Source organism: Hydractinia symbiolongicarpus, chromosome 8, assembly GCF_029227915.1.
Source record: "Hydractinia symbiolongicarpus strain clone_291-10 chromosome 8, HSymV2.1, whole genome shotgun sequence".
NCBI classification, from domain to species: Eukaryota; Metazoa; Cnidaria; class Hydrozoa; order Anthoathecata; family Hydractiniidae; genus Hydractinia; species Hydractinia symbiolongicarpus.
The window spans coordinates 22,009,792-22,026,849 of record NC_079882.1 but is presented as its reverse complement, the minus strand read 5'-3'; the positions used below and the strand labels follow the sequence as shown (position 1 = coordinate 22,026,849).

Genomic DNA, 17,058 nt, shown 5'->3' with positions numbered 1-17,058 from the left:
TCGAGATAACTAGTGCTATCTCAGGATAACGCTATTATTGTGCACATATACGTGTCCCTTGAGCACATTAATAACGTTATCCATGGATAACACTAGTTAACTCGAGATAACTATATTAATGTGCACAGGGGCTTTCATACATATACGTGTCCCTTGAGCACAATAATAACGTTGTCCATGGATAACACTAGTTGACTCGAGATAACTATATTAATGTGCACAGGGGCTTCCATAAGCCGAGATCTCGGTAAAAGCAAGCGAAATCTCGGCTCGGTTGTAAACACATTTTTATTTCGTATGTGTTTCTTGATAGTAGCGAGATTCCGCTCAGCCGAGCCAGCCTGGCCAACCGGGCCAGCCCACTTCCATATGAACAGCCCCTAAAATAAAAAACTTTCGTACAAATATGACGTCATTCCTAATGACGTCATTAAAATTCATTTCTTATTTGGAAGGCTGTATCATCAGTAATGCTCCAGATATGCAAATTTATTGCAAAATTTAAAAAAATGACCTATTTTAGGCATGTGAGACTTTCTACAAGTATGCCAAGTTTTATCAGCTAAGCGTAAGTAGTTCCATCTTTATAGCCCGTAACAGAAAGCGAAATTTTATAAAAAGGAAAGATTTTAATCAATCTATTGTGTCCATCCGGGTCCGCAAGAAAGGTAATTAATTTAATTGCTTTTATCTGATTGATTGATTTATATCCTCTGAATATCTCCTCAACTAATGAATAGACAAAGTTGATTTTGATCATCTTTGGCTATTTATTAAAATAGTTTTACCATGCAAATTGCACGATACGAATAAGGCTGCTTAAGTGACCTTGTAAATTGCGCAGTTGAGTCACAATAAAAGGTACCTGCTGCGGTTTTTTAAACCTACGGAAAATCTAGGAAAAACCAAAGCTGAATGGATGACATATACAATAAATGTTTTAAAAGGACGCTATTAAAAGTTTTCAAAACAGTTTAAATAAAATATAATTATAGCTACGTGGTATAAAGTCTTCCACGCTATCATGAATGTTTAACTAGATGACGTCATACGAATAGATTGTTCATATTAAACCTACAGACGTCATTATTATCTGTATTTTTAAAGCAAATTTAACCACCGCAACCTCTAGAAATCTCTTGTACTTTCAAAAGACTCCGAGCCTGATAATGAATTGTTAAAGATAATCGTTCAGCAGGAGAAATAGCTTTTCTAAATCGAGTATCATTCTTTGCTATCGATGGTCCAATAACATTTAAAAGGTGAAACGACTCAGGCGACATTCGAAGATACCTGCAAAAGTTATTATATAAAACAAATTCTTTCCGCAAACTTATGCTAAAAAATTATATAAAATTCTAACTTGAAATAAGATTCTCTGTCCCAAGCAACACTTCTTGAATCAGCGTATGGTAAACACCACGTTGTTCACGATGCTTAAAAATTTCGCGAACCCATACTTTTCTTAAAATATTTAGAGTTTTTCTCGTTGCTTGCGCCGTCGTTTTTTCAACAACAAATATCCCAAAATCATAACTAAATACTCCTCTTCATCCATGTTTAACAAAAGAATGCAAGTGATCTTCTTGCGCTAGTGTGAGCTCCTTACTTCACCTCTTGCTTCACTACTTGCTTCACACTAACTGCGCATGCTTACTTCACTTGCTTCTGCATCTGCCTCACAAGTGTGACACAGGCTTAAATTTAGAAAAAAAACTTTTCTGCATGTTTTTATCAGTAATATTTCTATAACATTTTTCATGGCTCTTTTTTCGAGTCAAATGGAGAACGGCAAGTTGTGTTTTATTATTTATTTAGATCAAAAAAAGAAAAAATCAGGCTGAAAAAGACGTGTAATAACTTATTTATGGTTCATAATTTTAAAAATTTAACTGCTAAAACCCTATCGAAAACTGGCAAGCAATTGATTACAAACCGTAAACAACTTTCTGTTCTAGTTCCTGTGGTGATCCTTTTAATATATCTATATCCAATTCATGTTTTTTTTTTAAATATCGAGTCTATGTTTTTTTAAATCTTTGGTTAATAGATTTGAATTCAGTGCAACTAAGTTAGAATGTGTGTAAATATTATCAATTAATTTGAGCTTAATAAAGTCTTGTTTTATTAGAATTACCCTCACTTGTAAACATACCCTACCGCGTTCTCTTGTGTTGGATTGTAAGTCATAAAACTTAATTTTGCTTGGGAAATCCAAATTTATATTCTAATCCTTTGATTCATCAATACAACAATTAAATGAGACGCTAATTTGACATAAATTAAAAAAAAATTGATACGCCTTCTCAATGAAATGCAACGTATTGGTTGAATATTAACGCCCTGGGTAATAAGTGGGTGCTAGTAACAAAATTTGTACTATTTGAACACACAGGGCTGTGAATGAACACGAGCATTGTATATCCATGTTGTAGCAGGTTATTTCTTTCCTGTATGAAATTTGAGATTATTAAAATTTTGGCAACCTTGTCCCCCAGGGCTCTTTTTCACTTTTTGATAATGGATAATTGTTAATTAAAAAGTTTGTTTTGCTGTTAATCAAAAAGTAAAAAGGACCCTGGGAAGGAGCTTAAGAATTTTGGTTTTGTCAAAAAAAGCTGCAAGATATAGAAGAAAATAAAAACAGGAGATGTTCCAGCAATATAGCCTGATTCTTTAAGGCGTTTTTCTCCAAATTTGCGCCAAGTAAAAACTCGTAAAATTGAAAGCGCCAATAAGAGGGTGATAATTATTAAGCTTAAATTAAAGAAAAAAGCGGCCTAGATTTCGTATCCGTGAATTTTGTGCAAAAGCAGGAGAATATATGAATATCACCATCTTGTGCAAAAATAATATATAATCTTGTGAATTAATATATAATCTAGGAAACCTTTTTTCCCCCGCGTGTTAGCGGGATTGCTAGGCGTTAAAACCTGAACTCCAATTATCGCACCTGCTTAACTCGAAGTAGCGCCAGCTGGAAGCCAAGCTTCACGGAAACGCAGTAATTAACACATTTCTTGCATTTCCGCGCCTAAAAATGAGGTTGTGTAAATATAGCTTTAGAGTTAAAAAGTTCCATTTAAAAAGTGTGGTATTTTTAGTTAAGAACAAAAGGACAATGTCAACCCAAATTTCTTCAAAAAAAAGAAAATTTAGCCTAAGTCAAAATTTACACGTTCCAGGTCTTTTATTCGCAAGTAATTTCACTGCAAAATGTTGACTCTTGTGTTTTACACTTGATTGCATTAATGTTTCTAAGAATGTTTTTTAAATACTTCTGATGAGTTTCCAGTGTTTTTTGCTAAAATTAGAAGAAACAGAAAAGTCTTGTCTTCGTGAAGAGTTAGAAAGAAAAAAAGGCAAAGCGTTTTCCGAAAAATATAATCCGTACTACTTTGAATCAAATGTTGATTTAAGTGTAATCTAGGCCTTAGCGACCACTTGAGACAAACGCAGCGAAGGAGGGTGTTTTATTAATGTTACATCATGGAAATATAAACTTAATTGGCTTTTTGATTATTCGTAAACGAGAATCTGTACGCTTTTAGTTTCTTGTTACATAAATTTCACGTTTTATCAACCTTTCAGAATAGCTGTTGTGCTTCATAACATCATAGTGTGCTTAACCATGCGTAACCTATAACCCGCGTGCTACTTTTCTATAAATTTAATGTTTATTCTTTGTGTTGAAACAATTTTCGTTAATTTTTAAACAATAGACAATCGAATTCAAAGCGACCTGTTAAATGGAATAGAATTTAATGTTGATGCTGAACGAACAGCACGAGTTAAGAGATTCTATGCCCAAAAGTTGTGATTTTCTTGTGGAATTACTCAAGATTTTTACTTCACATTGGTGCTTTAAAAAGAAAAAGATTATGCGGTAAGTTTATGTTTTTGTATAATTTATTTTATGTTTTAGAGGGAAAAAACTTGCCTGACTTGGTTATGTGTGCCTAGCTAGCTACAATGTTTGAATTTATAAAGAAAATTCAAGTTCTTACAAGCATTATTTTTTTAGTTAAATATATAACCTACATAGCTGGCTGCTGGATAGCTAGCTGGCCAAACTTTTACCTTCATCATTTCGTCTTCGTGTAAACATGAAGTTTTGTAATGCAACTCTATGTGGCAAGGTTATAGACTGCCTCCTCTCACCCAGCTTGTTTATAGCTATAATTCAATGTTTTGATAACAAGTTTTAATTCTGTTTTTTATTCACAGTACTGGGGTTCTTCATGTTGATTTTTAAGGAACGAGGTTTAGCCCATTTAAGTTTTTATTCTGTTGCAGAAAAATACTTCAGGTAATTCAATTGACATTGCTTTCAGTGGGCACTTTATTCCACGAAGATTTTAAACTAAGAAAATTTTAACTCACTTGAACTCGAGTAGAATTCACAGTGAAGTGTGCATGTTCCTGTACTTCATGTGAATAAGTTTACAGAAAAAGCTCACTTTCCCCACTTTGTTCGCTGTTTTTGCCTGTTGATAATTCTTAGCATAACAGATTTAAGTATAAAGTGGATTTCTGAAAAGATCATACAAAAAAATCAAGCATTTTTTAGGGTTTCCCACTTTCCTATAAAAGCATTCGGTTTGTATAAATAACATGGCACACGTCATACTATCACTCAAATCAATAACAAAGACGTCTCGTGACCTGGTTTTTATTATCGTGCATATTGGTCGACCGATCAACTCTTGTTGCGAATAATGTTTGCTGAATTCATTGTTTACGCTTTTATGAGTAGCGCTGGCATGTTTACTGGTTCTTCACGTCGAGTTGAAAAACCTTTAGAAATAATTTATTTATAGTTTTGTGTGAGGAGGAATCTATACAGAAAATTATGCTTTCAGACGAAATGAAAATATTTTTTGATCTTAAACCCTCTGGCGATTTAAATTACCGCAAGCTTGTCGACTTTGTTTTGTATTAGAGTTTTTTTTGCATAAGTCATATTTAAACAAAGCGATTATTTTCGTTAATGAGTTTTGACATTTGTGTGCGTGTTTCCCGTGGATATCGCATGGAAGAACGTTTTAAAATTATGTTTTTACGAGCAATGCTAGTAAAAACATGGGTTTAATGTCACATTTTTTTTATCAGTAATATCATCAACTTTTATTTTTATTATTAACCTTTGATTATTATTTTTACTTACTTTGTTCCAGCATAATTTGAACATTATAAATAAACTTATTGATAGGTCTTCTATTATTCATAGGAAAAGATAAATGTTTTGAAAGAACGTGTGGACATAAAACCCGTTAATGTTGTACACTAGAAAAATTGAAATTCAGAAGCTCAAGTTGATTTGGAATTTACCGACGAAATGACGGAACAAGTTGAACAGCAACAACAACAAAATGGTTCGAGAAAGTCAACAGAAAAAAGGGACGAAGAAATAACAACCTATTCAGATGGAAAAAATGTGTACCACATAAACGGTAATTTTTTTATTACCTATAAAAAATAAAAAAACTTTTTTCTCATTTTTTTTTGTTTATGTTAGTTTTGAACATGCAGCCAGGGTTTACAATATTTATAAATATAATAAAAAGAGAACAAAGCTCAAAAAAAAAAAAAAAAAAATTAAGAACAACGAAGAAAATGTGCACTGATGTAAATATTGTGTTGAATTTTTTTTTAAAGCAACGACAAAACAAAGTGGGTTTTTTACGTGTTAAAGCATTGGTTTTCCATATGCAAAAATGTATTTAATAATAACTTCAGTTTTAAAGTTATCTGAAAATAAAAGTTTTGTTCATATGAGTTTGGCTGTTTTTTTTTTTTTAATAAATCTTGTTAAGGTCATCTTAGTTTATTCACAAAATTTTTGTACGCCGTTTTTAATAAAGACGCGTCATTTAATCGTTCGCCGTATAGTTTTGATATCTACGCTCTTACTAAACTTTCCGAATTTCATGGGAATATTCAACACTTAGTGTAATATTGTGAACATGTTTTATTTAAAACAATTGCAGACGTCATTTTAAATAACCCTGATAAGAAACAAATATAATTGTTTTTCTTGCCCATTTGTTAAGTCGCGACTTTTTATGATTAATTCCATTCTGTTCAGAGAAAAAAGATTTTTTATATGCATATATTGGATTCAACTTAATTTTTCAAGCTGCACACGAAATAACATTTTCACGAGTTTGATCAGTAATTAAGTATGCATGCCAAGCTTTTGTAACCGGACCTTGATCAACGTCATACAAGTAGAACACAGCTGAGAAATTTTTATGTAATGAAGTACATGGAAACCAGGTCCTTAAGAAATTATTGACATAACTGTTGAAAAGAAGGAGATGTTCGAATTACGTAGATATACATTCCTCCTTTTTTGTAGTCGATGGTTTTTATCATAATTCTTAAAATAGATTGTTTATAGTCAAAAAACTAATTTCTTAGTTTTTTTGTTCCTTCAACATATCTCCATGGCATAAAAAGTTTCCCAGTGATGTTGCCAAGGGATACCTAGGATGTTCTTTTATAAAATATTATTCATTTCATGCAAAAAGGTGCTTTATATAATTCATACATTGATAGGGAAAAAAGTATATGTAGTTTTAACACCTGTTATAAGAAAGTAGTTTTTAAAACCTGAGAAATAAAATGACACATGACTTTTGTGAGTTTTGTGGTTTTCAGACCTCATTTTTATTCAAACCTGTGGTTTACAGTGACGAAACCACACAGAGTTTTGTATACTCAGCCTATTGATTATTGTTTGACATTTTTGTTATTTTAGACACTGTTTATATTGAAAGCCAGCGTCCTGATATGCCCTATTATATTTGTTCAATAAGAGATTTTAAAAGGGTAAGTTTTTTATTATTCTTTGTATATATGACAAGAATGCCGACAGTAAAATTTGTGGCCACTTTTAGTGTGTCAATTATGCAATTCTAACCAAAAATGATTGCCTAGAGATTGGCAGCAATAATGACCCTGACTTATTAACTTGATTTTAATTAGATATCCATTAAGAAATTAATTAGAACCTTTTGTTTGATGTTCAAAATATTCACAATGATTGACTTCCGGCTTACAATGACAATTGTCATAGAGGCTAGAATCATTTTGATCACTTTTTGTTTGTAAGAACTTATAATACAATTAAAAATAGTTTTAATGTATCGTTTTTGTTATGATCAAAATGTGTTACCTTATCTCTGTTCTTTTCATTTTAAATACTTTTTTCATGTCCAACCAAATTTTCATTTAAATCAAACCAATTAATAACTACTGGATAAATATTAAAAAACAACAGCAAACAAACGTAAAAACAAACGTAATATATTCTACTTTTTAAAATATTGTATTTTGTAAGTGTTCAAGCCCTGATTATCTAATGTCAAGATATGCGTTATAAGCCAGTAGTAGTGGATTCACTTTAATTAGAATTGCATGCTGTTATAATAGAGAAATAAACATATTTTTATCCACAAACATATCTTCTGCATAAAAATTTAAAGGAAAAAATCTGAAAATACAAAAGATAAAAGGGGTATTGATTTCATATGCAAGAGTTAAAGAAGTTGTCTACTATTCCTTCTATTTTCTTGAAAAAACCTTAGCTGATTCTCAAGATTATTGATAAAAATGTTGTGCTAATTATGCATGACATTGTGTATTTTGCTATAAATGGGGTGCTGTAAATATTTATCAACGCATGTGATAATGTAAATATGTTTTCACCCATTCAGTTTGATATTAAGAAAATGTTTACATGAATTTATTACATAGTAATTGTTTTTTGAGGGTTGTCATAATTTCGCATAATTAGCATTTTAAAAACCAATAAAGATTTTTCAAAAAAAGATTTTTAGACCACTTTCCAAGTTCTTTATATTAGCTCGACCTGTTTTTTTCTGCTGGAGAAAACTTTATCTTCCTAAAAAAAAGTCCCTATATACTATGTTTTTAATTTTCTTTCCTTGCCAAAGCAGATATTCATTATGGCATTTAAAAATTTAGATGTTTTTTGCATTTTTTTTAGTCCATGACATGTTGCCTTTTAAAAGGCATGAAAGAAAATTGCATCACAAATTAAAAAATGTTTTTAAAAACATTACAAATTTTGATAGAAGTTTAAACTAAAATGTAAAAAAAACTTAGGATAAGGTTCAGGGGTTAATCCAGGAAATTACTTTGGGCGTCAGTAATCCCCTAAATTGTCTGTCAACCTTTTCAGAAAATAAGAAACTCAATTTGTTTGTATTAAACAGTTAATATTTTAAAGTGAACCTACAAGGTCTGGAACCGTTTTTTCCTATTTTGGGCACTCAAATTGGATGTCCCCAAAATCGGTATAACGATGTCTGAAGTGACCTGTTTTAGTCCCGGAGGTTTATTGAAATTTATAAGGGTATGCGGACCAAGGTACATGTTTTAAGTGACTTTTTGTGAGGTATGCTGTTGCGTCAGGTTTGACAGTTAATGGGATTAAGATTCTTGCGTCTTTACTCTTTATAACCTTTGTGGTCATTATGTTTTGAAAAATGAAAATGAGAATTACTCTTTTTTTTTATTAACTGTTGAATCATTTCATTTTTAACCACAAAGCAAACAATCCAAACCAAAATTCACATATTTGAACATCTATGAAATATATAATTATAGTATGTATAATGCTTGAGTAATATAGCTTCTTCACAACTGTAATTAAAACCCCTAATTTCTAAAGATGCCTTTTAAAGTTTTATAGACTTTTTAAGTGTCATTGGTGATAGTATCCAGCTGACAATTTTTTGTTTACAAACATCAAAATATGTCATCACCAATTTAAGTGTTATTAAAGGTCTGTTACTGTATGTATGGGTCTCTAAGATTTTAAGCACTTTTATGAAAGGTTTTCTGCATGTATTGTTTTTGCAATAAATAGAAATACCTGCTTTGTCGAAAATGTATTTCACCTTTTACATGTTAAAAATTCTTTAGAGCAAGAAAGATAATATTACGGTAGATGTAATATGGTTTTATCGTCCCTGCGAAATACCAACTTCAGTTTACCAGTTACTTTTACAAGACAGAAGTGCAGAAAATGGTACTATATTGTTTAATGTGTTTAAGGCTTGTTTTAAACCCCAAATTTCATTCTTTGCAATGTTTTTGTACTTCCTGTTACTAGGTTCAAATGATAATATTTTGGATAACCCTGTTGTAAAAAGCAGAGAGCTCTTTATATCAGATGCCATTGATGTATATCCAGCTTCTGCACTCAGGTTAGTTTAACCTCATTTTGACCATATTGTTTTATATAATACCATGTATAGAACCTGATGACCTGCTCTATGAAGCTGCGTAACCTCTTTAAAGCAACCAAATCAATCTTTTCCTTTTTAAAGTAGAATATTCAACATCTGAGTTTGACCTTTTTGCAGATATCTTTCATATTTTTTATTGTAAAAGAAAATCTTTACAAATGTTCTAAATTTAATGATTAGTTTCACTTGTGGTAAATCAGGAAATGTAAACAGGGAATTTCTAAACAAATTCATGTGGCAATCACTGCAAATAAAATGACCATTATATATAGGTTTTTTTTGTAACATCCACTCCATAACTCTCAAAAAAATATAGGCCCCAAGGTAGCCTTTGTATGTTCTTTTTAAAATAGTCAAAATGCAAAGTCTGTAGTTGATCATTAAGTAATTTGTGGAATGATTTTTTTAGGGGACATGTTAATTGTCGTGCTTTCTCAGATGTGAAGGAAAATGTATTGAGCTACATATCCGAAGAAGATAATTGGTTTTATATACTTCGTTACAATCCTGAGTCTAGGTATGTTTTTGTTCACTTAAGCATACTGTTTTTACCATTTTTTAATATTTTATCATATTTTTAGTATTTTTTTTATATTTTTTAATGTTTAGAAGAATGGCTAATGCAAAAGGCGAGATTAGAATAGGAGTCAGTCATCAGGTAAGAAAATGTTTTAATGCGACTTGTTTGATTAAACCTTGTTTTTACAACTTTATCTTGCAATAAGTAAACAATTGTTAGTAACTGTTAATCAGCTGTTATATCAATACTTCATCATTTATCAAAATAAACACAAAGGAGGAGTTTTTAACGACATTAAATCATGTTTATCATAAAACCTAATATATTCTATACAAAAAAACGTGTTATAATTCAATGTTTTAATTACAAGTTAGTGAAAAGCTTATCATTACAATGTCGATAAGAATACACATGAAATTTTGAACTATTATTAAAGTACAAAATAATTTGAGTCATAAATATTAGCAACTTGAGAATTCTACTCCCAGTTAGTATGTAGCAATTATTTTGTTCTTGGTACTGTAAGGCACCCTAAAGTTTCTTTGGTACCATAAGGGTCCCTAAATAAAGTTTCAGTTTGAGCGACAGAAACAAGCGCAGCAATCACTTGACAAATAACTAAGACTTCATTCCTATTTGCATCTTGATATTAAACAGAATGGATTAATTGTTGTGACTGGGTTAAAATTCGATCTCAATTGCTTCTGCACTCACAGCACGTACTCTCGTTACAATACATTGTTGTTGTTTTTTGACACAAGAAAAAAACCATGACAACACTTCTAATCTTTCATTGATCATAATTTCCGTCGACATGTGATGGCTTTCTTTGAATATAAAATTGATAAAAAATTTATTAATCAACATTTTAAATTTTAAATTGTGAAAATCTAAGGACGCCCTAAGACTTTTTGTAGTTCAATGTTATTACATACATGTGAAAGAAGCACATGTACCTCATGTAACAATATCACAAAAACATTAAGTTACTTTTATCAATTTCTGTAAAGGAAGTCCTTTGAAAGGAAGTTAGCATAGATGATTAAAATTCATATTTTTTTGATCAACCGTGCTCAGCTGTGCAATAATGGGTTTAATTTTAACTTTCATGTCGTCAATCAAACTGTGCATATAAATATTAATAGAACTTGTTAAACATAAATGTTTAAATGGTTTATGGCTTTTTAGTAAATAAATAATTTACGTATTATAACACTTTTCTTTCGGCTTATTTACCACATAAATCACATTTTAAAATTGCACAGTTTATAAGATATTTTGACATATCATAAATGTACGTATAAGCCCTTCGGGAAGTTCTCTTTATTCTTTTACAACTTTATGTCAAAAATCTCTTTGTACATTTACTATAGGCTTGCCTTCCTGAATGCATTCCTCTTTCCAAAAGAAAAAAAAGTGACTTGAAAGAACTTTACGATACATACAAAGAGGAACTGGTGAGGAAATGCATTTTCTAATTTTGTTTGTAATTATACAAAAAAAATTGGTGACAGATCAATTCGACATGGATATAAATCACTGATTTTAATCAAAATTTATTTACTTTTTTCAGGTTTGGGATCCCTCCATACCAAAATCAAAATTAATGGTTTACTTGCGGGCGGCTCGTAGCATCACGTCATTTAATGGTTTCTGCAATGACCAAGACGCTTGTCCTGAGAAAAACAGTACAGTGTCGGAAGATCAGACTATTGCTTATTCGTATGACACCGTAAGAGTTGTTTATTTTTCACTTTCATGTCACGCTTTGTTGTTAAAACATTTACAACAAGTTTCTTGTTTTATTTTAGTTGCATAAAAATAGATACAATATCTCCGAAGCTCTGCAGGAATTAATTCGCGCCCCATCACCAAAAGTCACAACTTTACCCATGACAGATGACGAAAGGGTGTGTATACTTATAAACAATAGAAAAAGTTGCTTTCTCATATTTAGAACTGCTTTACAATTGTAATCCGTGATTTTATCCGATTAAATTTGGGATGACGCAATAGTTAGATACTCTAAAACACGAAATTTTATTTCTCGTTTCTGTAGAAAAAGTTTATGCGAGGTCTTAGATCATACGGAAAGACGTTCCACAAGATTCGAAAGGAGTTACTACCTGATAGAACAACGGTAAGGCGGATTTTAAAATATTTCCCTAGCATACGTGCAGTTTCTATTTAGTTGTTAATTTTCTACAAATTTTATGTCTTCTGTAGAGCGAGCTAGTGCAGTATTATTACATATGGAAGAAAACCGCCTCAGCCATAACTTCTCGTCCACATAAACGAGGAGGTCGAAGAAACCATGTCCAATCAAGAAAAACAAGGACAACTAAACCGAAAACAGCGGAAGCGTCAGAATTTTGTAAGTTGCATGTCATCACAATAATACAGTACACGTGTCTAATTCCAACACTCAGGGGACTAAAACATTTGCTGGAGTTTTTGAACTATAATGTGGAAAAAATTCAGAGGTTGATGAGGGAAAGTGTTGAGATAGCTACTGTCAGAATTAGTAGATGTATTCTTTAATTAGATATTTTTGTTTGTGAATACCTATTAATGACTTTTTATTTTATTTTAGTGGACTTGAGTTCTTGCAGTGAAAACGAATGTATGGATAGTGATGAAAGTGAGAATGCAAGAAACTTTAGGTATTTTTTTGTTTAGATTTTATGAACTTATAAAGTAGTAATGCGTGAGTTTTATTCCATTGTTGTTGTGTTTTAGTTTGTATGCTTGCAGACATTGTTACACGACAGGTTAGAATTGTTTCTATATTTTTCCTTCCCACTCGTTCCAATCACCAATACCGTCATACGTTCAACACTGTGTTTTTATTTAGAATCTCCCAATTGGCATCATGCTGGTAAACCCAAGGTTTTGTTATGTTATTCCTGCCGCATGCATTTTAAGAGGTATGGTCATATGAGAGCGTTGAAGCAAGAAGACAAAAGGGAACCACCTTCTTTCATCTACAAAGCGGCTTTTGAAAATCTTGATGAAGATGTTAACAAGAGGCGCATGCGCACAAGACGATCGTCAACTCCAGTGTTTGCAAATTCTACAAGAAGCCGACAAAATGCTGAAGGTATTTTTTAAAGACAATATTTATTTGTATTATTTTTTTCCTTTTGTGTGTTGTATTTAACATAAATAATATTTTCTTTTTTTAGTTAAAATTAGTTCACGAAAACAAGTCACCCCACAAAACTGTCGCGATAATTCGTCAGAAAAAGACGATGCCGAAACAAAGGTACATAAACAACTCTTTCGTTGCTCAAAAAACATATACAAGTGTATCTATGTCTAACCAACACCTGCATTTTTAATTTAGACGAATGGTTCCAAACGTAAAAACAGCAGAGATAGTGACGATAATCAAGATTCTAAAAAGTCGCGTATACAGCGCAAGGAGTCGGACGAGGTAGTCGCATTTTAACAGCATTAGCACTGTCACCCCGTATGACCTACGTTTGCTAGAATCTTTTTTTACAAATTTCCCACGCATAAGATTTCTCTTTTCGAAACATAGATCTGATTGGAGAAAGATGTAAGCTAGCTTTAAAAATCAAGTCTTAAGAATTCATAGTAGAACCCTTTCAATTAAATTTAAACTTGTATAGAAAGTTTTGAACAGCCCCTTTTCCTCAATGTTGTCATTTAGGATGCAGATGATGAATCTGAAGGAGACAGCACCGAAAGTAGCAGTCGACCAGACAGTAACAACCAAGCTTCCACGGAAAGCTCTAGGTCTCATTCTCCACTTCCTCATCAACAGCAACAAAACAATGGGAGTGATATTCAAAATGTACAAGATGCAAACACCCAAAATACATTCGTTCCTATTAAAACTGAAGAGCTCGATCCGCCAATGGAAGCATATAAAGAAGCTTCTCCACCCTCTTCCCCAGATGTCCCCGATGATATCGAACTGAACAAAAAGGTGATAGAGAGATTTAAACACAATGAAACAGAAGCGGACAGTTCATGCTCAAGGTGCGAGCGAATATATGTGCACAAGCGACCGAAGAAACAACGCAACCCTGACGTAGAGGTAAAGTTATTCATTTGCTAAAAACATCATCCCAAATTGATCAGTTACTGTTCGTTGTTTTTTAGTATCTTTTACCAAAATGCGTTTTTCTTTTGTTAGGCAAAGAGACGCGATGAGTACCGCGAACGTGAAATAAATAGACGAAGAGAAGCTTCTCCTACACCCCATCAGCCAGCACAAATTACTTCCCACTACGAAACCATGCGATGTTTAATTCAAGCTCAGCAGAATTCGCATCGATTTTGGAACAGCAATTTCCATGTTCCTCCAGAAGTACATGGTCATCGCTCCATTAGCCCAAGGGATCCTAGGGAATTTATGGAGCATTCCAATAAATTTGAACACATGTTTAAGACAATGGATCGCCCGACAGACCATCGGTCACCTCACGCCATCCACCCGTTACAAGGAGCTCAACCACATCCTGCGCACCCATTCACTCAGAGGCCAGCAGATACTCCTCGAGATTATAGAATACCTCCAAATGGGCGTGGTTATATATCAAGTCATGTTCCAACTATTGAAGGAATCCCCCGCGTGTCTAGTGTTCCAACTAGTTTAGATGGTTTATCTCGTGCACCTAGTGTTCCCGCTGGTTTAGATGGTCTATCTCGTGTACCTAGCATTCCAGCAAATATGGAAGGCATGGGGGTGGATAGAGTGCCGGCAATCGAGAGACCGACTATTGATCCGGTGACTGGCTTGCCACATTTTCAACCTCAGTTACACTCTCATTTGCATACCCATACACACCTACATGTGCACCCAGATGAAATCAAATACAGAGGAGGACAACCCCCTTCTGAATCTGCTCTATTTGAGCGTCACGAACGTGCACCACCGCACCCAGTGCGCCAACCTTCACCTACTGCTGTACCCCATCGACCACGTTCTCGCAGCAGGGAATATAACGAGTTAAAGCAATACTCTGATATAGTTATGCATCACGATCCTCATTTTCGGGAGTCTTTATCTCGACACCACATTCCTTCGTCAAGGGAAAGTCATTTACCAATACGAGAAGAAGCTATTAGTCCAAGTATACCACACGAGCCTTCAAGTGTGCCGACTGATCCAGTTGCATATTACTTTTGGTTAAAGCAGCGCCACCCTTCACAACATGGTCGAATGAATGCACATACTGGACAGATACATGCCCAAGCCCCAGAACTGAGTCCCCATGGTATGCCACAACCATCAAGACATCCTCACGAACTGAGAAGTGAGCATGAAAAACATATAAACGAGAAGCTGCTACTCGTTCATTCTGAGCGTGAAAAGCAAGCACACCTTGAACATATGAGACTTATTGAACATGAAAAACATTTTCGTCACTTGCATCAAGCGCGCGAGATTTCATCGCGTGAATTGCCACCGCGCGAATTGCCACCACGTGAATTGCCACCGCGTGATCATATAGAATCATTAAAGATGAAAGGAGGAGAACATGTCTCAGCAATAGATCGTCCCCCCATGTCCTTTAGACCTCCTGATATACATTCTCCTTACGCTAGCCATTTTATGGATACCATGCGTAGAGTGCACGAACCTCGACCTATCCACAATCGAAACTTGCACGATCCTGTTCGCTACAGTCATGAACGTGCTGAACGAGAACGAATAGCGCACATGGAACGTATCGCGCACGCGGAAAGATTTCCAGATCGTGGACGCCACGAACGACCAAGTATTTTTGGTCATTTTAAACCTGAAACCATTGATCTTTCAGATGATTAATAAACTTTTTATATATATGTAGGTAGCCGATTTTCTAATTTTTGTGCGTTTTAAGTACATTCTTTTTTAGTTATTTTTTCTCAACCTCCGTTGTTTGTACAATTAGTTTAATTAGCGTAAGATTTAAAATATCGATAAGGATTAATCTGCGCTTCCCTTTCTTGTTTCGTTTAAACCATTAATATACGTTTAATCTAATCCAAGGTAAACCTAGCAGATGTTTGGTGAACGAAAAAGATATCTTTTTTTTGTAAATTTGTATTTATTGTTTATATTTGCGTGAAATTTCTTAGAATATTAAACCAATAAAAAGAACCTTGCTTTTTGTTTGTTTATTTGTTTTTGTACATAAAGAAAAATGCTTATCTCAAATTAAAGAACACTAGACAAGATATGACAAGATACTGCAGTTACAACCATAAATGCTACGAAACAACATGTTTAGCAAGAAATGTTTCATCAAGTATTGTCTTTACCGCTGTCTTTTTTTTTATTGCACACTCCTGTCGACAGCCAGGTTCACAACAGTGCGAATGTTATTCTAATGCGAATTCGCATCTTATTTGTATGCAATAAGAATTATATTTTTGGTGTGAACATGTGAAAATGTTGCGTTCGCATGTTATTCGTGTACGAGTTAGTTAAGAATTAGCATGCGAATTAGATGTTGTTTAAATGAAAGCCGAGCCAGCCCGGTTGCAGGGCCAACTCGTCTGTCTTGATCTTACCTAAACTTTTTGATTTTTTCTCACGCGAGTAAAATGCGATGCAAACATCAAAACAACACTGCTTGATCTTTCTTGATCTATGACGTAAATATATTGTTTTTAAACTTTTTATCGAAATAAAGCATAAATCGAACCTATCAATCTATTGCCACCTTTATAACGATAAAAAGTTAATTATATCCTAACAAAGCTACACTGATCAATATAATACCACAGACAGCCTTAACTATTTACCGGTGGCAATTTTCGTCACCTACTCAAAATGTTGTCATTCAGGAGTTGAAAAAATTGAGCTTTACGAAAAAATTTGGTCCATTTTCATAGCGAAATTCAAATTTAATGTTTGACATGAATTAAACATCTCCCTTTCCTAAATAAAACAATTTACCCCTCAAAATCCAAAAAAATTTGCGGCGAAATAGGAGCTAATATGTAAGCGGACTTCCGTTATAACGGACAATTTCTTTAAAAACCATGCTTATCTCATTCACAGGGATTCTTTTTCTCTTTATCCTGAATCACCTTTTACAAAAAAAGAAGAAAAAAAACTAGATTGTTGCGAAATCACGCTACTCTACTCTACGCTACTATAGAAAAATATCTAACGTGAAAGTGCCAAAGCGAAAACCCAATCTTGTCCCAAGCGCATGTTTTCCTTCTAATCTCGAACGACTGGGGACGAAGTTGGTATATAATACCATGTATGACCTTTTTTCCAATGTATAT

At 33.3% G+C, this 17,058-nt stretch overlaps 1 protein-coding gene across 1 annotated transcript; it reads left to right on the top strand.

Moving 5' to 3' along the window:
- Positions 1 to 3,618: 3,618 nt before the first annotated feature.
- LOC130654538 (arginine-glutamic acid dipeptide repeats protein-like) lies at positions 3,619 to 15,863 on the top strand. Its single transcript, XM_057457148.1, has 19 exons — positions 3,619 to 3,886; positions 5,231 to 5,453; positions 6,764 to 6,834; positions 8,956 to 9,061; positions 9,146 to 9,239; positions 9,691 to 9,798; positions 9,891 to 9,939; positions 11,175 to 11,258; positions 11,375 to 11,533; positions 11,613 to 11,711; positions 11,861 to 11,941; positions 12,028 to 12,175; positions 12,395 to 12,464; positions 12,541 to 12,572; positions 12,656 to 12,901; positions 12,987 to 13,066; positions 13,148 to 13,237; positions 13,478 to 13,867; positions 13,967 to 15,863. Exons 2-19 carry the CDS (start codon positions 5,339 to 5,341, stop codon positions 15,602 to 15,604), a joined length of 3,660 nt encoding a protein of 1,219 aa, XP_057313131.1. The 5' UTR covers positions 3,619 to 3,886; positions 5,231 to 5,338; the 3' UTR covers positions 15,605 to 15,863.
- The last annotated feature ends 1,195 nt before the right edge of the window (positions 15,864 to 17,058 follow it).